Genomic DNA, 24,476 nt, shown 5'->3' on the forward strand with positions numbered 1-24,476 from the left:
TATTAATTATAATTTCCCAGAGCTCTTATTTTCGTCATGTTAATTTATGACAACATAACACTTGTTCTATGGTCACCAAATCTTGTCTGGGCATCCGAAGTGAAGTTTTAGGTCTTAAATTTTCCTCTATATCTTAATTATCTTTGGATCTTATCCATTGTCTTAAAAAAAAAAAATCTTGATCTTTTCCTTTAAAGTTACAGGTATTTAAAGCAAATGTCTGGTGATCTTTGGTTGCCTGTTTTTATTTCAAAATGGAAAGGCTAATTGGAAGCTTCATGCTTTCAGCAGAGCTGGTCAACTACCAGAAAGTTTTTTTAGGGAGAGCAGACAGCCAGCAGGTGGTTATTCAGGATCCCTACTCCCTTACATTCTAAATCCCAATAGACTGATTTAATATATTTGGCCCCTTTCTCTGTAATTTGGAACAGCTTTTCAAGTGTCAACTGATTTGATTTTTTGAGGGTGAATTAAATTTCTAATTTTAAATGCAAACGTTAACTCTACTATTAATTTTGAGACATAACATTTCCTCATGTTATCCATCTCCCTTTTTGTGTCCTAACCTATCATTTCTCTTTTTACAAATTCCATTCTTTTTTTTCTTTTTTAATTTTTAAAGTTTATTTTGAGAGAGACAGAGTATGAGCAGGGGAAAGGCAGAGAGACAGAGAGAGAGAGAGAGAGAGAGAGAGAGAGAGAGAGAGAATCCCCAGCAGGCTCTGCAGAGTCAGTACAGAGCCCAACATGGGGCTTGAACTCACCAAACTTTGAGATCATGACCTGAGTGGAAATTAGAAGTCAGACGCTTAACCAACTGAGCCACCCAGGCGTCTCTTTACAATTTACCCATTCTTAACAGGTACAAAAGAGATCATCTTTTTTCTCATTTTTATTTTATTTCCTGGAGAAACCGTTTTTAAAAAGCACGCTTATCTCTGCATCTAATATGCTATGGTTTCCTTCCTATATTTTGTTGAATCTTATTCGTAAGTTTCATTCCACCTTTCAATACGAACATCTTCTGTTTGTCCATAAAAAGGTAAATGAGGGGCGCCTGGGTGGCACAGTCGGTTAAGCGTCCGACTTCAGCCAGGTCACGATCTCGCGGTCCGTGAGTTCGAGCCCCGCGTCGGGCTCTGGGCTGATGGCTCGGAGCCTGGAGCCTGTTTCCGATTCTGTGTCTCCTTCTCTCTCTGCCCCTCCCCCGTTCATGCTCTGTCTCTCTCTGTCCCAAAAATAAATAAACGTTGAAAAAAAAAAAATTAAAAAAAAAAAAAAGGTAAATGAATGTATGTTCTATGGTTACTCTCATTATTCAGAAGTTTGCTATTAGAATCCTCTCCTTGGGAGCTAGCTGATGTAAATTTACTTTACTAGGTCACAGCTCCAGCAGCTGGAGAGTTAAGAAGGAGGAAGCCGAAGGCAGGGAAAGCCCCAGCAGAGGAACTTCCCTGTGCCGCTTCCCAGGAAGAGTTCTCTATCTCATAACTGACTTTGATCCAGCCTAAATGCCAAGTGTAAGTTATGTGGACCTGGTTTCCTCTCTCATGCTGGCACCTACTACATCAGGGACATAGCAACCTCTTGGTTAATGACTTTGTTCTGGGTGTGGACATACAACAAAACAAAATTTTTAATAAAATTAAGTTTCTAGTGTCCGTAGTTCTCCTTCTCTTGACCTTCAAAAGATGCAAAAGTATTTCTGGCTCAGACAGTTATCAGGCCTTAGGTATGTGACTCAGAGTGGAGTACTGCTCCATATCCTAAAGGCCGATAAGGAAGAGAACTGGGGTGGGGGTGGGGGAGAGAACGAGATGGACAACAACAGGAAAAGTATTGGAGAGAATGACAATTAGCAACTACAAAGAAGGGAAGAATCTGGAGAAAGGGATCTTGAGAGAAGACTTATAGTAGCCCGACTACATGCTGTGTGTGGTTTCTTCCACCCTACAGAAAAGATCTACATTACCTCGTAAAGGTTTTTTAGAAGGGGATTTTGTGCCTTTTGGATGTGTCTGCACAGTGTAATGCTCCTCAAGGCAGGAGCCAGAAAGGCCTGCCACATGTGGTCTGCAAGAACCCTGCGACCTCCTAGTGTACTGCTTTTTCATGCTAATCTGCCCACAGCACAGGGCTTAGGAGCACAGGCTCTGAAGCCAGACCCTCTGGATTTGGCCCCACCCCTGCCCCTGACCAGCTACTAGCTCTGTGCTTTTGGGAAATTCATTTAACCTCTCTGTAGAATAGGAACTAATAGTACCTACTTCAGAGGGTTCTTTTGTAAGAATTACAGTCAACTCATATGAAGTGCTTAGAACAGTGCCTGGCATATAGGAGACACTATAAATGCCCAGTTTATACAATTAATTAAAAATAAATATTAGCATTATTGCTAAAAATTTTAAGCTTCCTCTCTACCTCCTATGGCTTGCCCCCTTCAAGCCCTTACTCTTCTAAATTAGAGAGCATTACTTCCTAGCGGGAGCAGCTTCCACAGCCTTGTTTACTAATAACTTCTGCTGTTGTAGTCAATGTGAGAATACTACAGTTTTGGAGCAGGAAAAGTGGGAGTCAAAGTGGTGTGCTTCTCTTCAACCCTATAGCCCATGTTTTTTCCATATTAGGGAGTCTACCAGGCAAGCACCCACTCACTTCCTAGGGATTCTGCTACTTCTTGGAAAGGAGGGGTAGCACTTAGCCCTGGGTCATGCTTCCAAAGGTCCCACTTACTCTATACCCAATAGTATGTCCCCATTCTGAGCATGTCAATACTCACTCCCTATTTCTGTGCTGGGGCAGGTCATCTCACTGAGGATCCCTTAGAGGCCCGTGGATGCTTCTGGGGATGCTGCTAACCTACCAGGCCATCCTCCTTAATATGCACTCTGGATGACCCCCTCTCCCACACTCATTCATCAATTCACTTAACAAATACTTATGGGTCATCTCCTAGATAAAAGAAATATTGAAATAAAAGATACTGTTCTTAACACAAAAGATAACCCTTTTATTCCTCTAGTATATTGTACTTAGACAAAATTTTGCACTGTCCTTTTCATTGCTCTTGAATAGTTCTCAAGTTATATGAATTTCTGAGATACAAACCACAACAATGAAAAGACTATTTTTGTTCTCAAGGAACTTCCAGTCCAGAGACCAAGGGCAGGTGGATACATGAACAGGGATGTGTGGAAAATGTATAACATAGGACAAAAAAAAAAAAAAAAAAAAGCTGTAAGAGGATTCAGCTTAGGATGCTACAAGAGTAGACTGGAAGAACAATGGTATCAGAATGGGGAAAAGAGAGAAAGGAGGACAGAGAGAAACTCCTAGAAGAAAGGACATATGAGTTCTGTTTGGGGACCAGCTTTAAACAACAACTATTTTCCATTTCAAGTCTTTTAACTTGCTCCATACTCTTGAGAGGTCACTATTAGGTTTTCAGTGTTATGATGATGCACAATCACAATGTGGGGGTCCTTCATAAAGATTGCAGGTGGCAGATAAAAGCCAGGCATACTGTCTTTCATACATACCTCATATTTCATGGTAAAAAATCCATCCCCTCCAATGCCCTCAAGTGCAAAGGCCTGTACAATTGGCCACTTCTCTACTACAAACATATCAAATATCTGCAAGTGACCTAGAGGAATCAAATACAACAACATGTATCAAATACCATCCTGGATATAACAGTCTAAACCTGATCTTAAGTGCTTACCCAGGCATCTCTCACAAGTTCATTACGGTCACATTTAGCAGAATAAAGGTAAAACAGATAAAATGCTTAGATATTAAAACTAGAAATTAAAACTGAAAGTCAAAGAAAATGCAAACCATAACAAGCTACATAAATTCAGATTTCTCTATAGTATAGCACACTCTGGTTTCCTAAGTAAGCAAGTAAGTTAACGAATAAATAGTGGCCTATTACATCTGACTTGCATCACTTAGCAGATATAATTATTAACAGACCCAAACTCGGCTCTTCCCACCCTTAAGAAACATAGCCAATCAACTTCCTTAAGGGAAAATTACCAAATCAAAAATTTTCCTTTCTTGCAGCAATAGCTCCAATGTGCAAAGTTTAAGAAAAAAATAAGATATAAGTACTGCTAAATGTGTTGACGTTTTCCTTTATTTTTACACATTTTTCAGCCTCTCTGTCAGCATATTTTTAACAGCTACTATTTCTTATTACCAAGAGGCTCCACAGCTATACTCTACATACAGTAGCAAATGGCACAGCTAGACGGCAACTGTGGTAAATCCCTTATCAGTTCTTCCTTCTGAATAGATGGCCTGCTGTGTTTTTTAGAAACTACAGTTATAAGTAACCAGCTTGCACAGAAAAATCCCCAAATTTCATTCTGTTTGATCCTCTGCCTTTAGTAAAAATAGATCAATGGGTTTCCCAGGTGAATGCCTCCAATGGAAGGGGGAGGTAGAAACACTGGATTCACACATCATCCAAGCAAAGTTCTAATAGGGCTTGCTGTCAGATACTCACCTTGGGAGCTGTAAGGAATGCCAATTCTACTACAGTCTCGAACCATGTCCACAAAGCTGGCAATTTTAAATTCTTCTGCAGCTTCCTCATCTTCATACTAAAGAGGGAAATTGAAAGGAAAACAGGCTCTGAGGTGACATCATGCAAAATCCCCCATTTCCTCGGTATTTTATCAATCAGAGTTATGGCAAATGACATTTATAGAGGACTGCACCCAAGAGGGTGTTTCCAAAGCCAACTTCTTGTGTTGCCTTACACAACACATAAAAACCAACTCAAAATAGATCAGATACCTAAATGCAAGAAATAACATTTGCCTCCAAAATTCCCCAAACGCTCACATGGAAAGAAGGGTGCTTCCCATGTTGTTTAAGGGCCAACTGTACATCAGTATATTTTGCGATTCCATTCTATTTTTCTTCTTGTATTAGAAGTCTGTTGTGTTATTTTAGTGATTGCTTACAATTTATAACAAACATCTTTAACATTAAAAAAAAAAAAAAAGAAAGAAGAGTTTTTAACCCACATCAGGTCACAATTTCTATGAAATCCTAAATCTCAAGTCCCAATTTGATTTCCAGCCAAACACTTGAAAAGAACCCAAAAACAAATACCAAGAAATCCAAACACAGAAATGTCACAAAGCTTATCAAACTCTCCTGAGGCAGTCCGTGGCACTAGTCCTCTGAGAGAATGGGCTCAGGCTGGTGATGAACAAGTAGGACGGGAAGCTAGGGTCACAAGCCTACGACTAGGTCCCAATCTGAAGAGTCCTTTTTGTCTCTGTCAGGCATACAATTTATCTATAAGGTAGCCTCATAATGAATTATGAGAAGTTCCACTAAAACAAGTAACTTTTTTTGTGTAACCACATCCTGCAAAGTGATTTTTTTAAGGGGCCTCCTGGTCCAGATCTACACTTTTTTTGAAGAATATCCTTCGAGTGTCTCTAAGTGCCTGTTCTGTCTTTTCTCCTTACCTCATTTTCGGTCATGCAATGGAAATGCAGATTTCTCCAATGTGCCACATAGGGTAAGAGATAGCGATAGTTTACAGGATTACAGTACAGATGGACACTATCTGATTTTACCAATATAATTACATCTGTAAGGAAAACAAATTTAAAACACAAGATTGTCAAGGGCATTTCTTTTGCACATTTTCTGTCCACCTAATTAATAAAACCATTAAAAAACTATTTCAGAGAAAAGGTAACAAAACTCTAAACTAAAAATTCTTTAAGTAGACAACGTGCCTCAAAGTGACTGTGGAACACTCACGTGTGGACAGCAAGGATTTTCTAGTTCCCATGCGATGCTCCAATCATTGTGGCCCTCTGGTTATGACAATGCAGGCACAGAATAAGTCAAAAGAACAGCCTTCAAAGTGTTCTGCTTTTGCAAAGTTCAACACAGTCACATCTATGGTATCAGACTTAGCTGGGTGTTTTGCTGCAGAGATAAACACCAAATGGATGTGCCACAGCCTACCACTGAGGCAGGAAATATCACCAACTATGGCCAGTGATGGTTTTCCTGCAGACATCAGTGTCTAAAGCCCTTGGCTGTTGACTCAAGGCAATCATGGGCCTGAGGATGTCACTGTTCAGCTCTGGGAAGCATTACTATGTACTGGGGTGAACTTTGTACACAGGAAAAGCTGGCAGGAAGGAAGTAGAGGCAAGTGGACAAAGCTGCTATAAATAGATCAGCAGCTCACAGACTTAAGGGGTAATCACGGATGTTGCTGGGTCAAATAAATAAAACAATTCCAAGAGTGCGAATAAATTTAGGTAAATTAACAGAAGAGCCATGGGATGGGGCAGGAATATTAAAGCAGTTTGAAGACTGAGAAAGCAGTCATACTTCCAAAAGAAAAAGAGCTCACTGCATGGCTCCTCAGAGCCATCTCAGGCATCTCTCTAACAAGATGATGCGAGGGAAGTTGCTGCAGGAGGTGGCTGGAAGTGAGAGAAGCGTGGGGGCAGGGAACACCTGAAGCAGCAGGTTTAGGACAATGCCAACACAGTAACACAGTGTGACAGCCAATATTCTACAAAAACCTAAGCCCGATGAATACTGACTGCAGCTGATGACACCAATGGGTGGCCTCTTGAAATAAAGCTCCAGGATGCTGGCCTTTGATTTTTCAAAAATCACTCTGTGCTCCACACCTGACCAGACCCAGGTATCCTAGGGAATGCAGTATGGTGCAGCATATTCACTGCTGACTCTTAGTTAAGCACCAAAGTCAAAAGGTGGCAAGAGATGGGAAAAGGGTACCCTCTCACCCTGTTGGTCCTCTTCACACAGGCCCTCTAATAAGAGCCTTGCCCTGAATTACTTGTAGAACGTGTGCTGAAGAGAGACTGACATCACCTGGAGAGCCTGAGGGTTTCCTAAGACTGTGCACTACACTGATGTGTAACACTCCACAAGGAATTAGGATCCAATAAAAGAAATAATGCAACAGCTACTAAGCCTAATTAAGCACTTTCAGAATCTCACAGGACTCTGATGTCATTAAAATTTTTTGCTTTTGTTTTTTAATAAATCCTTCATGTTGGCCTCTTTTCCTCTCACAGAGATCAAAATGTAGATGCACAGGGGTTCCTGGCTGGCTCAGTCAACAGAGCATGGAACGCTTGATCTCAGAGTCATGAGTTCAAGCCCCATGATGGGTATGGAGCCTACTTAATTAAAAAAAAAAAAAAAAAAAAGAAAGAAAGTAGGGGCACCTGGGTGGCTCAGTCGGTTGAGTGTCCAACTCTTGATTTTAGCTCAGATCATGATCTGGTTGGTGGCTTTGAGCCCCACTGCACTGACAGTGGAGAGCCTGCTTGGGATTCTCTCTCTCTCCCTCTCTCTCTATCCCACCCCTGCTTGTGTGCTCTCTCTCTCAAAATAAATAAATAAACTTTTAAAAAATTAAACTTCAAAAAAAAATGTAGATGCTTAAATCCAGTGATCTCAGTTTGCCAATTATTAGAATTTAAAACATGAAGTTACTAATTCACTTTTAATTCATTAATGATTTATTTTTCTTCAAAGAATTCTTTCAAAGAAAATGCTCATTTCATAAATACCCATTGTGCCAGGTGACAGGATAAAGACAATGATAAACAAAAAAGCACACCTTTGAGGATTTAAACTTTCCTTAAGTTCAGTACCATACTGTCCTTAGCAACCTTGGCTTCAGTGAAATGTATGGCTGGTATGAGTACCTGTCTTTTTATAACTCTAAATGAGCTGCCAAGATGAATTCTTTCTAAACCAGTAGATGCTGTCCAGCATGAAGAAACATTTTCAAAAATCAAAATCTGAAACTAAATTTGAATTAAAAGAAATTATTTTTTTAATTTTATTTATTTATTTTGAGAGAGAGAGGAGGAGCAGGGGAGGGGCAGAGAGAGAATTCAAAGCCCACTTTACACTGTCACCACAGAGCCCCACATGGGGCTGGAACTCACAAACCATGAGATCATGACCTGGGCCAAAATCAAGAACTGAATGCTTAACCGACTGAGCCACCTAGGTGCCCCAAATTGAAAGAAATTTAATGGAAGTGAGGCGTGCTCTGTCTGCACTTCCTAATAAAAAGGAAATCTTTTATCAATCTATAAGGATACACACTATTAAGGATTTTACCACAGAAGAATTTTCACCAACAGTAGACCAGGGTTCTGTAACCTTGGTACTATCGACAGTTCAGACGAGATCATTCTTTGTTGTGGAAGGCTGTCCTGTGCATTGTAGAGGTTCAGCAGTCACTGAACATCAGTTCATCAACAATAGCTGGGACAACTGAAAATGTCTTCAGATATTGCCAAATGTCCCTTGGGGAATAAAACTGCTTCCACTTTATAATTTTTTTTGAAAGTTTAATTTGAGAGCAAGAGAGAGAGAGAGCATGCAGACAGGAGGGGCAGACGGAGGGTGAGATAGAGGATCCTAAGCAGGGTCCGCACTGTCAGCACAGAGCCAATGGGGGGCTCAAACTCATGAACCACAAAATCATAATCTGAGTCAAAACCAAGAGTCCAGACACTTAACTGACTGAGCCACCCAGGTGCCCCAAAACTGCCCCCACTTTAAAACCACTGCACTACATCCACTGCAAGATTACTTTCATATCAGATGTTTGCTTTCATGCACTCCCCAGCTGCTTCACAAGAGCTGCCTGTCTCTTGTCCAGTTTGATTTGTCTATTCCTGTGTCTCCTGATCCATCTGGCAAACAAGTCATGATGCTAAGTATGTGATATAAGAGACAGCTCCTGGGCATCAGCCCACAACAGCATCAACACAGGGAGAGTGTCTCAGAGCTAAAGAAAGGGGAATGTAAGCAGAAAGCCTCCATTGTAGTCATGGGCATCGTCATGAATTAAAGTCACACAGAAAACAATTCCCAAAGACGGAGCAGGACAAAGAGCCTTTGTTCCTAAGCTGAAGATCCACATGAAGTCTTCCTTGTAGGAGTAGCCTGCAGGCTCATCCTTTACCCACAAGTGAATGTGCTTTCACAGGACAACAGCACATAATCTGAACCTCCCAGCACACAGAGGCAGTGGGCAATTCAGAGGAAAACTAGTGCTTTGCCAAGAAAATATAAAACCAAACTGATATGTATTTTTCCCCCTAAAACTAATTTACCCATTAAACATATTCTGAAAACTACTGGTCACTAGTCTTGTATCAACCAGCAGGTGACCAACAGGAGCACACTACTTACTACTATATATACTTACCATCTAGAACTTCTTCAGAAAACCCTGTTTTCTCAAAATCACTTGCATTCTGATTGTACAAACCAAACAGAAGATAATTTGCCAGCTCTCTGCAGCCTTCATTGTACCTGCTATCGATTCCTGCAAGGCAAAGAAGGCTCTGATCAGTGGTACTGTACTATGGGAAGCAAATAAGTCCCAGTAATTTGTCCCTGCTCAGCAAAACCCTGATGGTTAGATTAAAGGCAGAAGCTCATACCAGTTTTGTGCCAGGAACCAAACTGAACAACCCTATGAAAGAAGTATCAAGTACTCTTACTTGGATTTCAAGATCTATATAGTTGAGACAATTAAACCATATACATTATTGAAGCTATTAATTTCCAAAAGGCAACTTTTGAGTATAGAATGAAGCAGAAAATATGGTCTAGGTCCTTTGGTGGCTGGTTAAATACTGTGGAATACTGTTCAGCTGGAATAGGGGGATAGAAAATATTCACTTTTCAAAGAGAGCTTTAACAAAACATGGGGTATCAAATAAAGACAGATTAAGGTGGTTTGAAAAGAATTAAAAGAAGTGAAAAAGAGGACAAGTGAATGGAACCACAGACACCTATCATTTCACAAATATTTATCAGGCTCAAGGTCTACACTGTGCTGGATGCTGGAATGTGTGGTGAACATGACTGCAAACGGCCCTCAAGACGCTTACAGTCTAGTGGGGCTGGATCAGAGACAAAAGGAAATTAAACAACACTGCCTTCACTACTGCCTGGTTCCTGAGTATCTATGAAAGCCCAGAGCTATGGCTCTGGGCAAGAGGAATGTCTCACAGGCAAGGCAGTAGCTGTCTAGTTGAGACTGAGGAAGGAGTTACAGCAGAGAGACCTCCAAGAATAGAAACATGGCTGGAGCCTGGAAAAGAAGACTGTCAATGGTCATCCGGACAAGGGACAAGTGAAAGGTAGAAAGTAACGGTCATTTATACCAGAGGGGCCCAGGACTGCTTGTGGCAGAGGACTTCTAATGTAAGAGAACTCCCATCTCAGTTGAGATTATAAGAGAACAGCCCTCCCTGTTTATCTCATTCAACGCTTCAGCCAAGGGAGGGGTGAAAAAGAATCAAAGTCAGAATGGACTGCTATCTACAGCCCAACATTTAAAGGGCTACAGAGATAAAAACAAACATGGGCTGGGCAGACCTAGCTTCAATGTTTATTTATTTTTGAGAGACAGAGAGAGACAGAGCACGAGGAGGGGAGGGGCAGAGAGAAGGAGTCACAGAATCCGAAGCAGGCTCCAGGCTCTGAGCTGTCAACACAGAGCCCAATGCGGGACTTGAACTCACAAACCGTGAGATCATGACCTGAGCCGAAGCCGAAGCCGGCACTTAACCGACGGAGCCACCCAGGCGCCCCTGGGCAGACCTAGCTTCAGCATGTCTACCTCTAAGGATTCCAGCCGTATAAACTGTTAACATGAAAAAGACTATGTAAAATTAAAGGCAAATGAAACTGTATGTAGGCACTGTGCTTAAGCTGATAATGTTGTTTCTCATGGGGTATTATAAGTTAACAATTCTGATGTTGCTGAATATGTATACTAGAATTAAGTAAACTGATGGTGGATGATGGGTGCCAAGTTTCTCACTGATGAAGTAGGAGTTTACAGGTAAACAAAAGGGGGAAGCTAGAAAAATCTATGTGGTAATTGGTTAGGCTGGAGACATTAAGATGAATTCATGTTTAGCTTAATATGGGTACATAACATTTGCATTTAATGTACACATATGTATCTTGTTACTCTGTCAGCTGCCAGGGCTTAGCAGCAGTGACATCTAGTAATGAGAGTGTATCCAAAGCCCAGATCTTGGTTTCTAATACCATTCTCCAATAAAAGGAACCCCAGTGCTCCCTGGAGAAATGGCTGATTCTAGGACTGGAGGAGGAAATACACAAAATAAGTCTAGAGTACCTTATAGTGCCAGAAAGCACATAAGTGCTAAACAAACAAAACTTTGATGGGATGGTATGTCAAAGGGAGAGACACAGAAGCCAAATGAAATAAGAGCATAAATACAGTAACAAACAGGTGGTTTTATTCGTAGGTAAATTCATGGCAAAGACAGCCCCCACCCTTTTGAGGGCTGCAGCTAGAGAGGGGATCCAGTGAATGTTGTTTAAACATTTGAAACCTCTGGCAGAAATTCCAGGTCCACCACAAGTGTGTCTTTATAGAGACTTGCCAACCTCTGGGCTTAGTAGTGGAGCCAGGATTCAAACCCCAAATCTACCTGGCTCCAGAGTGCATGTTTTTAACTACTCTGCACACTACCTCTCATAAGGCTAAAGGCAAGTGCTGTTAAGTGAAAATACAAAATTATGCACAGAATATATGAGGAGAGACAAACAACAAACTAGTGGCAGTTTGCTTCTAGGAGAGAAACCGCAGTGGTAGATGGACAAACCACCAGACCTAACAATTGCAATCCCATGACTCAATGGATATAAGTGAAAATGAGACAAAGAAGATCAATCTGATATAGAAAAATCTCCAAAATATATTGTCAAGTGAAAATTTAAAAATTAGGTTAATTACAGTATAAACAAAATGTTTCCATTTGTGTTAAAAAAAGATACAATTGACAATGTTATCTCTGGGGAGCGAAACTGGGTATCTGGTTGGTTGGGAAGCCCAGTTCATTTTCATTTGAGGATTGTCTTAATTTTTAAATTATATGATGCATTTTCATAATAAAAAAACCTTAAAGAACAAATAAGTGTCCAATTCTGCTACTCTATGGTCCTGGGCAAGTCTGTTCCATCTCCTTGAGTCTCAGTATCCCCCTCTATAAAAAAGGGGACTACACTGCTCCCTTTTAAGGTTGCTGTGAGGGGAAATGAGATAACCTGCACAAAGTGCCTGCCTCGTGGTTGTGGGTCCTTATCCCACTGATATCTCACCTGACCTCATTAAAACAGCAACAGATTTCAAGGGAACAAGAGCTGGAAGAAGGACACTAACCCAAGCTTATCTCACAATGACACTATTATTAATATCTTCCTTGAACAGAAGCCCAGTTGCCCCAGCTTGTTAAAAGCACTGACCTAGGATGCAGAGGATCCCATCGGGTTGAGACTTGCTGCTCTGGGTCAAGATGCTCTGAACCTGGCGGAGTCGGCTGCAGCTGCAACAAGAACAGAAACAAGCTCCTGAGTGCCAGCGCATGAAGGCATGAGGAAAAGGAAAGGGATGGAAACTGGCCCTTGCCTGGTTTTGGTATCAGAACTGTGACATGACCTGGGAAGTACTCCCTTCTCTTCTGTTTTCTGGAAGAGATTATGCAGAATGTGTCTGAAGCCTAAATCTGAACTGTTGATTACAAACTGGAGAGTCCATGGCTCTGTGGCTCACCAGAGGATGGAGCCAACGCTGGACTGGGACTCAGCAGCTGACCGAGGGCCCTCCAATGACTTCTCATTTTTGAGGATTATCAAAGAAGAGTTACCACACTGATCTGCCCTAACTGTGGTCCTCATCGGTTTGCCAAAAACAAAAATGAAAAACAGTTAAAGCCAAAAAATTGGTTTAAGGACCTAAATGAAGCTCTGATTCACCATCACAACTACCCCCAAAGAGAATGTTAGCAAAGGGTACTTGTTCCCATTTCTGTGCAAGTCTATTCCCGTGGACTTAGGAATATCCCCTCCTCCCAAAGTATAAGGAGAGGCACTCCCAGACATTAATATCACTTCTAAGGACTCCATGCTCTCCATACCAACCTCTCCTCCTTCCTAGTAGTCCCAGAAAAAGGTGCTCAAGACTGATTCTGTTCAAGACTGATCACGTGATCAAGGATCAAACTGATCCTTCCACTAGGTCTCTCCCTGTCACCCCCAGGTTCAGGATGTGCCTCTACTATTCATTCCCTAACACTCCCATTAAATTTTTCCCTACAGTCAGCATATTCCCAGCCTTACCTCATTATTAGCTAAGATCCTCCACAAACCAACACTAAGCGTTCCATCTAGGACAATCAGATTTCATTCCCACTCGTTGCTGAATCTGCTCCACTGCATGTCCTATACTCACCCAAGCAACCGTATTCAGCCAAACAACACTACTTCTCTTCCCTGAATGCTTTCCCCCGCCCTCTGGATTCTTTCTGATGTTTACACTCCTCAACTCATCCATTCCATGACTTAGCGGTCATTATCACTGTCTTCTATCAAGATGTTCACATATACCACCTAACATCAAAACCAGAGACAGTACTGCCAAAAAAGAGAGCTACAGACCAATATCATTATGAATATAGCTGTAAAAACCTTTAATAAATGATTAGTAATTAGAATTCAACCACATATAAAAAGAATTATACACCATGACCAAGAGGGGTTTATCCTAGGGATACAAGGCTGGTTCATTATTGATGAATCAGTCAATCATATTAACAGGCTAAAGAAGAAAAAAAATCACACAATGATGCAAAAAAATCATTTTTTGCACTAGTTTACAATAAAAGCCCGAATGAACTCTATTTCTGTATTGAAGCAACAAAGACATGGAAACCAAAATTAAAAATACAATGTGACCAAAATATAAATTTAACAAAACATGTATAGGATTTACGTGTTAAAAACTACAAAACAGTAATAAAGGAAACCAAAGAGGATCTAAGTAAATGGAGAGACACTGTGTTCATGGGTTGGAAGACTCAAGATAGTATAAATGTCAATTCTCTCTAAATTAATGTATAGGTTTAACACAATTCCTTCAAAATCCTAGCAAGCTTTTCTGTAGATACAGACAAGATCAATCCTTTGCCAGAGGCAAAGGAACTAGAATAGCTAAAAAAATTTTGAAGAAGAAAAAATAGGGAGAGGAATCACTCTGATATTAAGAGTTACTACATAGCTAAAGTAATCAAGACTGAGTGGTACTAAGAGAGAGACAGGATCAATGGAACAGAACAGAGTTGCCAGAAATTGCCCTACACAACAGAGCCAGTTAACTTTATTTGATAAAGGTTCAAAAGCAATTCAATGGAAGAAGGATAGTCTTTTCAATAAATGGTGTTAAAGCAAATGGATATCCACAGACAAAAACACGAATCTCAACCTAAATTTTGTACCTTACACAAAAATTAACTCAAGATAAATCACAGATTTAAAATTTTTAATGTGAAATTATAAAATATTTAGAAGGTAACAGAAGAAAATATTCAGAACTTAAAATCTGATGAAATTCTTAGACTTGATACCAAAAGTATAATGCATGAAAGAAAAAAAAATCAATAAATTTGACTTCATCAAAATTGTAAACTTTTGCTTTGTGAAAGACCCTGTTGAGAGAATAAGACAAAGTACAGATTGGCAGAATGTATTTGCATATCGCATATCTGACAAAGTAGAATACATAAAGAACACTCCAACAGTAAAAAAATTAAAATCTAATTAGAAAGTGGGCAAAAGGTATGAAGAAACATTTCCTCAAAGAGGATATAGAGATGGCAGATAAACACCTGAAAACATGTTCTGCATCGTTATCTATTAGGGAAATGCAAATTAAAACCACAATGAGATATTACTGTGTATCTACTAGAAAAGCTAAAATAACAAACAGTGACAATAGGAAAACGCTGGGAAGGATTCAGAGAAACTGGATCATCCATACATTTCTGAAGGAAATTAAAGAAGATACAATAATGGAAACACATCCATGTTCATGCACTGGAAGACTTCTTATTGTTACACTGTCAATACTACAGAAAGTGATCTACAGATTCAGCATAATCCCTATCAAAACCCTAATGATGCTTTTTGTAGAAATGGAAAAATCTATCCTAAAATTCAAGGGACCCAGAATAGTCAAAAGCATATTGAAATGGACAAAGCTGAAAGACACAATTCCCAATTACAAAAGTAACTACAAAGCTATGGTAATCAAAACAGTGTGGTACTGGCATCAAGATAGACATATTGACAATGGAATAGAACAGAGAACTCAGAAATAAACTCCTTTTGTGACTGGCTTATTTCACTCACTATAATATCCTCATGGTCAAATGATTTTTCACAAGGGTACTAAGACCATGCACTGAGAAAGGACAATTTTTTCAATAAATGGCTTTGGAGACACTGTATATCCACATGCAAAAGAATGAATCTGAACCATTACCTCACATCATAAATAAAATTTAACTCAAAACAGAAAAAAAGACCTAAATGTTAACCTGAAACTATAAAACTTTTAGAAGAAAACATATGGGAAAAACCTCATGAAACTGGATTTGGCAACAATTTATTGCTATGACACCAAAAGTACATACAACAAAATAAAAAATATGTAAATTAGATTTTATCAAAATTAAAAACTATGTTCATCAAAGGATACAATCAACAGAGTGAAAAGGCAGCCCGCAGAATGGGAGGAGATATTTGCAAATCACGTTTATCTGATAAAAGGTTAATATCCAGAATATATAATTCCGAAGGAAATTAAAGAAGACACCAATAACGGAAATACATCCATGCTCATACACTGGAAGACTTCATATTGTTAAGCTATATATATAATTCCGGATATTAGGCTCTTACATATAAAGCACTCCTACAATTCAACCATACACATGCAAAAAAAAAACAACAAAAACATTCAAAATGGGCAAAAGACTTGAATATACATTTCTCCAAAGAAGATACACAAATGGCCAATAAGCACATGAAAAGAAGCTCAACATCACTAATCATAAAGGAAATGCAGATCAAAACCACAAAGAGATACCATTCCCACACAAATTAGGATAGTTACTATTAAAAAGAAAACAACAGGCAAGGATGGTGGGGAAACTGGAACCTTTGGGCAAGGTTGGTGGGAACCTAAAACAGTGTAGCCGCCATGGAAAATGATATGGCAATTCCTCAAAAATTAAAAATTGAGGGGCAGGGGGAGGGAAAAATGAAAAATAGAATTACCCTGTAATCCAGCAATTTCACTTCTGGGAATATATAGAAAAAAAAAATGAAAACAAAGATTTGAAGAAATATTTGTATACCCATGTTCAGAGCAGCATTATTTACTACAGTCGAAAGGTAGAAGCAAATATCTATCAACAGATGAATAAACAAACTCTGCTATATACATACAGTGGAATATTATTCAATCTTAAAAGGAAGGAAATTGTGAGACTTGCTAAAAACATGGATGAAACTTGAGGACATTATAATAATGAAAAATAAGCCATTCATAAAAAGACAAATATCACATGATTCCATTTATGAGATACACTTACTATATTCAAATTTATAGAGACATAAAGTAGAGTGGTAGTGTTGAGCTGGGGGAAAGAGGTGGGGTTACTGTTTAACAGGTACAGAGCTTTATAAGATGAAAACAATTCTGTGGGTGAATAGTGGGATTATAGCACAACAATATGAATTACTTAATGTTGCTAAATTGTACATTTAAAGATGGTTAATATGGTAAATTTTGTTATAGTTATTTTACCACAATTAAAAAAAACTGGGGGTGCCTGGGTGGCTCAGTTAAGTGACTGACTTCAGCTCAGGTCATGATCTCACAGCTCTCAAGTTCAAGCCCCACGTTGGGCTCTGTGCTGACAGTTCAGAGCCTAGAGCCTGCTTCGGGTTCTGTGTCTCTGTCTGTCTGTCTGTCTGTCTCTCTCTCTCTCTCTTTCTGCCCCTCCCCCACTCACTGTCTCTCTCTCTCTCTCTCTCTCTCTCTCTCAAAAATAAATAGAAACATTAAAAAAATTTTTTTAATTTAAGTTAAAAAAAAAGTCAATGTCATGTAAAACAAAAAGAACAGAGAGGGAGAATGCTTCTAATGTGAGAGATTAAATAATAATAATCTAATGTAAAAACCTTAATTTCATTAAAAACAAAAACAAAAACAGAGAAAGAGCCATGAGACATCTGAGAAAATTTGATGGTAGTAAGGAATTACTATTAATTTTTTTAGGTGAGATGTTATTGTGGTTATACCTAGACTGCCCCCCCTTTTTTTTTAAAGCAGATATATGAGAAAGTACTTAGAAGTGTCATGATGTCTATAACTCACTTGAAAAGGGTTTAACAGAAAACAAGAATGAGGAAAAGAAAAGAAAAATAAAGATAACATACATGGCAAAATGTTAAAAATTATTGACTCAAAGTGGTGGGTATATCAAGTATTCACTGTACTACTACTCTTTTACCTTTACTGTATTATTTGAACATTTTCTTAATAAAAATCTGGGGATGGAGGTAAGAGGGTCACACGGAGTAACTTTAGGGCTTTTAGAAGTAGCACAACAGAAACTGCAAGATAATCAAGATTAAAGGTAAGAAAGCTTCTTTCCTTGGGAAATTATCTGCCTCTCCCCCACCTTTTCATATTTAATACAAGACCAATCTTGCAATCATTCTCTACACCAATTTCATCAAGTTGGTCCTTTGGCCCATTTCCTAACCCAAATGAACAGCAGTCGACTGACTGCCAAGGGTACCAAGAGCTCTGATTTTCAAACTAACAACGAGCCAGTGACAAAAAGCATGAATAGGTCATGTGACCAGGAAACAAACAGCTCCCCAACTACTGCTGTGGAAAGCCAAGACAATACTGAGAACAGGAGCAAAAAGCATTTTTTTTCCACAAGTAGCTTGGCCAAATAAAGTGGAAGCATATAAAATGTAGAAAGACCTTCCTTTTCCCAGAGTAAGACATTTTCCTAACTAGTATCTCTTTTCTTGTCAAATGAGTAAAACTAAATTGTTCTTTCCTCTATACATTTTCCTGCTTCCCAAATTTAATTTTTAACCAGAACATAGCCTATTATTTGTCACTAAACCATTAAACTTGTCACTTATTGAAATACTTACCTATTAAAAAAAAAACCCAGTTAAGTATAGAGAAAACCACAATCACCCGTATTCCCAGCACCCAGAGTTAGTCTCTATTATTAACATTTTGGCATACTTGCTTTTATCTACCTTAGTACCACATGTAAAATATGTATTATTTTTTTTTTGATGAAAAAAAATGGAATATTACAAAAGTAACTAAAATTGTCATTGTTCCTCACCCCCAGAATTCACCACTGACCTTGCTGTATATCCACCAGTCTTTTTTTAATAGAAACTTTCAAACATATACCAAGTCCAGCAAGAGCACTGCCCTCTAGCTTTTAGGTCTACCCGAGCACAGCTGGCACATCCTGGGTAGATGGCCTGTGGTCACCACTACTTTACAAAGTTCCTCTTTTAGAATACTTGTAGTCTCAGCAGATGCTGAGGTTTATGTCAAATGTGTTACGTCAAAGGTTATGTCAAAAACATAATGAGGTTTATGTCAAATATGCCACTTGTATGCTATACTTTATTTCTAACTTTCCTTGGATTCAGACTCAAAATCTAGACATGATAGTTGACAAAGTGAAGAAGCCAAGACCCAAACAGAAGCAGTTTACCCAAAATCACAAGGCTGAGTAAAGATTAGCAACCCCAGAACGTGAGCCACCATCAGATACCCTAAGTCTGAACTTTTCCTTTCTGCTACCCCTCAGTGATTTCCTGACAATAAAGTTTGCCACAAAACAGTAATTCTGGGGGCGCCTGGGTGGCTCAGTCAGTTGAGCGTCCGACTTTAGCTCAGGTCACAATCTCGCGGTCCGTGAGTTCAAGCCCTGCGTCGGGCTGTGGGCTGATGGCTCGGAGCCTGGAGCCTGTTTCCGATTCTGTGTCTCTCTCTCTGCCCCTCCCCCGTTCATGCTCTCTCTCTCTCTCTCTCTCTCTCTGTCTCAAAAATAAATAAAACGTTAAAAAAATTTTTTTTAAAAACCCCAGTAATTCTGAATTCTAAAGTCATCTATTTTTCCCATCTTCAGTTTATATGTAACAGTTAATTCACTGGTCACTGCTTTTACAAGTTACCATATACATGGCCAGGTATATTTTCCTGTTTATATTTCATTATCCTGAGTCCCTGGAAGTGAAGGAAAAAAAACCTGAAAATTTTGTTTTTGCCCATTTTTTCTCCATAAGTTATGTTAACTTTTTTATTTTCAAAATTAAACAATTAATGAATATACTGTCCTTATATTCTGTATGCTTTGTGTTTGGATTGTTTTACAAAGTGAATCCTCACACCAATCTGATTCACCTTATAATAGAAAACTGCTGTGAACAATTTGGTGTGAATCTCTCAGCAACATAGTTTGGGTGAGGCTTTTTTCGGAGGTGGACGGTTTTTACATGAAATCATAATCATGAGATATGTAACTGCTCTGCAACATGCCTTTTTCACTTAACATTATACATTAAGATCTTTCCAAGTTAGTACATAGAACTCAACTGCATTTTTTTTATTTTTTTTTAACGTTTTATTTATTTTTGAGACAGAGAGAGACACAGCATGAACGGGGGAGGGGCAGAGAGAGAGGGAGACACAGAATCGGAAACAGGCTCCAGGCTCTGAGCCGTCAGCCCAGAGCCCGACGCGGGGTTCGAACTCGCGGACCGCAAGATCGTGACCTGAGCTGAAGTCGGACGCTCAACCGACTGAGCCACCCAGGCGCCCCTCAACTGCATTTTTAAAAGTGCTGTACTGTATTCTTTTTTTTAGCCACTATGAACATTCAGGACATTTGTTATTTTTGCAATAGCAACAATGCTTCAAAGAATAACTATATCCATCTTTGGCATAAGTACAAAAGTTTCTGCAAGGTAGAGACCTAAAAAGTAGCACTGGCAAGTTGAGGTATCCGCATTTAAAATTTTGACAGATCTTGCCAAATTGTTTTCTAAGAAGAGTCACCTACATATACCAGAATACCTGTTCCCTACAACTTTCTAAACCATGTGTTATCACTTTTCAACTAATGTTAATGGTTAGAGTTATTATCATAATTTACATTTTTCCCTAATCACTAGAGAGGCTGTCAAATGTTTTACTGATCATCTATATTTCTTTTTCTATGAATGCCTACTTTTTTTTTTTAGGTTTATTTTTGAGACAGAGTGTGCACATGTGGGGGAGGGGCAGAGAGCGAAAGAGGATCCAAAGCAGGCTCTGTGCTGACAGTAGAGAGCTCAATGTGGGCTCGAACTCAAGAACCTTGAGATCATGACCAGAGCCTAAATCAGATGCTCAATCAACCAGCTGAGCCACCCAGTCACCCCTGTGAATGCCCATTCTTGTTCATTACCCATTTTCTGTTTAGTCATGGGGGGTCTGAATAATTTATATATTCCATCATATTTTAAAAATTGTGTTTTGGGCATATGTTGCAAGTATTTTCTCTAAACTTCTAGACTTTGTTTATGGTATCTTTCACACAGGAGCTGTCAAGTTTTACAGAACTAAATCTGCCTAACTCTACTTTTAGGCTTAGGAGTTTTATGTCTTCCTTTTGTGTCTTCCCCACTCACTATTATTTAAAAAAATAATAAAATGCCAATTTTTCCATTTTATTTGTGTGTGTAAACATTTATCTCTTTATTCCTATGAAATTTGCTTTTTTACTTTTGTGAAGCAGGAATATAACTGTATTTTTCCTCCAAAATATAAATGATTGTCCCAAGACTACATATTATTCCTTTTAATCCTCTGATCTAGAATGACACTTTTAGTGTATGATAAATTATTATATAAAGCTGGATCCACATTTTCAATCTTTATTTGATCTATTTACCTATTTTCACAGAAATAGTACATTTAAAACAATAATCAGAGTTTTATGTTATTACTTGAACTTTGTTAATAGATTATTTTTATCTGATCTGATTATTTTTATCTGATATTTTTATCTGATAGTGCGCGTCCTTCTATCATCGTTTCAAAGAGTCTATAGCTTTTATTGAACATTTTCTCTTTACGATGAATTATAAGATCAGCTTGTCAAGTTCCAGAAAAATTCCCACTGAGAATTTATATTGTGATCATACAATCTGGTCAGCACTGAGCTCCCCACTCAGGAACATGATGTATCTCTCCACTCATTCCTCTCCCGTTTTACGTACTTCTGTCAAGTTTTATATTTTTATTTATATAAGTTTTACACATTCCTTATTAGGTTGACTCCTAGATATTTTACAGCTTTTGTTCCCATTTTGAATGTGATCTTGAGTCCATTACCTTTTTCAAACAATTTGATAAACTCTTATTAGTTCTAATAGTTTTACCTGTTACCATAGTTTTCCAAATAGTAAATCATAGCAATTTTATCTCTTTTCAATACTTACAGCTTTTATCCCAACTCATTAATTCTTCACATTTTTTTTAATGTTTTATTTATTTTTGAGAGAGAGAGAGAGCGAGAGTGCGCACACGGGAGGGACAGAGAGAGGGAGACCCAGAATCTGAAGACAGGATCCAGACTCTGAGCTAGCTGTCAGCACAGCCAGACACAGGCCTGAACCCATGAACCCATGAACCAGGAAATCATGACCCGAGCCGAAGTCGGATGCTTAACCGACTGAGCCACCCAGGTGCCCCAAAAGAAGGTATTGTAGGACTTCTAGGGTTTAAGAAACTTGGCTCTGAGTTAAAGTGGCAATTATTTACTCCCCTTGCAAAACTAGAGACTTGAGGGGGCACCTGGCTGGCTCAGTAGTGCAGCACATGACTCCTGATCTAGGAGTCTTGAGTTTGAGCCCCACGTTGGGTGTAGAGATTACTAAAAAAATAAACTTATGGGTGCCTGGGAGGCTCAGTCGGTTAAGCGTCCGACTTCGGCTCAGGTCATGATCTCACGATTTGTGGGTTCAAGCCCCACATCAGGCTCTGTGCTGACAGCTCAGAGCATGGAGGCTGCTTTGGATTCTGTCTCCCTCTCTCTCTGCCCTCCCCCCCCCCATAAATAAACATTATAAATAAATAAACTTAAAAAAACACAGAATAAAACAACAACAAAAAACTAGAGACTTGGAGGAAAGATAAGAAGACAGGATGTGTAGCAACGCAAGAAACGTCATTTCCTACTGGTACCTTTGCTGGAGCAATAACTTACAATGGAAAAAGCAAAGCCAACGTTACCACTGTAATGGTCAAAACATGATTAACCACTGACTATAAGTGATATAAACTCAAAGTGATTTACACACTGATAAACTGAGATACACACATAAGATATGAACGAGAAATCCACTGGCATCATCAACTATTTAAATGACCATTTTCTCCCAGCACTTTGGTGCAGCTCACCAAAGCTGTTAGTAATCCTAAGTAATGTAACTTTCCTTCCAGGATGCTACCTCACTGAGGGAGAGACAATCACCTCATCCATATCCATTCTCCCCTTCTTTTTCACTCACAGTACCCCAATTTTATTTGGGGCAAGCAATGGTGCAGTTTCTCTGCTTCTAGGGCTGACCAATGAGACATGCAGAAGCTATCATGTGGAAGTTTCTGGGGAAACTCTCTGAAGAGAAAGAATCAACTTAACTAGGAGAGCTGTCCTTTCTCTTTCCCCTTGCCTGACAGACATGATAGCTGGAGTTCTTCCAGTGATTTTGTGACCATGAAGCCATGGAATCCACTTGCTAAGAATACCAAAATACACAGAAGAGGCCTAGTTCCCTCCCTGATGACTTTATACCAGGACTAGCCTACACTCCTTAGACAAACATCTTTTTTAAGAAAAAATAACCCCCCAAGTTAAGTCATTATTGTTAAGCATCTTTTACCAGCTAGCAAACATAGTTCCTGATAGGCCACATTATCTAAAATGGTTAAAACTGGTGCCCATTTGCAATTCATGTCTACACATATTTCATAAACTAGGGTGTACAAAATACTCCACAAACTAAATTCAAGGACTTCATAAAATGCTACCTACCACACATGGAAAATGTTATCTGGAAGTCTGTTTTCATGATACTCTAGTGGAACAACATCTTATTTTCCATTTTCTTCCTCTTCTCTGGCTTTCTCTGAGCATTTCCTCACACAATCTGCTCTTTGTAAAGTCAGTTTCACAAGTCTTCATTCAGAAAGCATCCACAATTATTTTCCCTCACTTCTTTGACTATTAAATGCATGCCAAATCTAAATGCAATGTGGGATCTTTGGAACTTGGAGTAGAAAAAAGACATTAGTGGGAAAACTGGGGAAGCTCAAATAAATAGTCTGGAATACTAAAAGCCAAGTAAACAAAAGTTACTTAGTAAACTAAAGCATTATACCAGGATTTTGATAAATGAAGATGGTTATACATAAGATGTTAACATCAGAGTAAGCTGGATAAGGGCTATATAGGAACACTCTACCATATCTGCAACTCATCTATAAATCTAAAATCATTTCAAAATAAGAAGTTGAAAATAAAAAAACATACCAAGTGAGCTGACTTTTCCTCAAACCGGGGCTCAAAATCACAGATAAATCTTTTTTTAGTATTTATTTAAAAAAAATTTTTTTTAATGTTTATTTTTGAGAAAGAGAAAAAGAGTGTGAGTAGGGGAGGGGCAGAGAGAGAGGGAGACACAGAATCCGAAGCAGGCTCCAGGCTCTGAGCTGTCAGCACAGAGCCCAATGCAGGGCTCGAACTCACAAACTATGAGATCATGACCTAAGCCAAAGTTGGACACTTAACCAACTGAGCCACCCAATATTTATTTATTTCCGGGGTGGGGAGGAACAGAGAAAGAGAGAGAGAGAGAGAGAGAGAGAGAGAGAGAGAGAGAGAGAGAGAGAGAGAGAGAGAATGAGCAGGGAAGGGGCAGAGAGAGAGACAGAATCCCAAGCAGGCTCCACATTCCCAGCACAGAGCCCAACTCAGGCCTAGATCCCATAAACCGTGAAAACATGACCTGAGCCAAAATCAAGAGTCGGATGCTTAACCAACTGAGACACCCACATATAAAATTTTTAAACACCCCAGCTGCAGACTCTGCTTTTTCTGTTCTTTTTCTTTAAACTTTCAGGGCAAAAACAACAATAATTTAAGCTGTGTAACTCTGGAGGGCATCTGCATCTCATTCACTCCCTTCTCTAAAAATCAGAACATCATAGACAAGCCCAAGAGTTAGGAAACATTATCAAGATACTGTGCACTATTAATGCCACAGTATTCACTGAATAAGAGTCCTCAGTACACAGTCATCCTAGACACAAGTAAAAAGACAGACACTCAGACCTCTACCTCTGGGCCAGAAATAAGACAACCTTCTTTGCTTCTATAGACACCACACCAAGCCTCCCTGGCTAGCATCTAAGTATAGGAGGTAAAGCTTTGCAT

General features: G+C 39.2%; 1 protein-coding gene across 4 annotated transcripts in view; it reads right to left on the reverse strand.

Annotated features, from left to right (window-relative positions):
* The window catches only part of CA3H20orf194 (chromosome A3 C20orf194 homolog), a 130,650-nt gene that overhangs the window by 100,348 nt on the left and 5,826 nt on the right, over positions 1-24,476 (reverse strand). For 3 of the 4 annotated variants that reach the window (XM_011280924.4, XM_019826770.3, XM_011280923.4), the window contains exons 2-6: positions 12,346-12,425; positions 9,260-9,379; positions 5,493-5,617; positions 4,514-4,610; positions 3,540-3,646 (exon numbers count right to left, since the gene is read on the reverse strand). In XM_011280924.4, coding sequence (XP_011279226.2) covers positions 3,540-3,646; positions 4,514-4,610; positions 5,493-5,617; positions 9,260-9,379; positions 12,346-12,425 — 529 coding nt within the window. Of the gene's footprint in view, positions 1-3,539; positions 3,647-4,513; positions 4,611-5,492; positions 5,618-5,793; positions 5,965-9,259; positions 9,380-12,345; positions 12,426-24,476 lie in introns of those variants that run through there. The other variant, XM_019826771.3, reaches the window with a different exon arrangement.

This window comes from Felis catus, chromosome A3, assembly GCF_018350175.1.
Source record: "Felis catus isolate Fca126 chromosome A3, F.catus_Fca126_mat1.0, whole genome shotgun sequence".
Classification (NCBI taxonomy): domain Eukaryota; kingdom Metazoa; phylum Chordata; class Mammalia; order Carnivora; family Felidae; genus Felis; species Felis catus.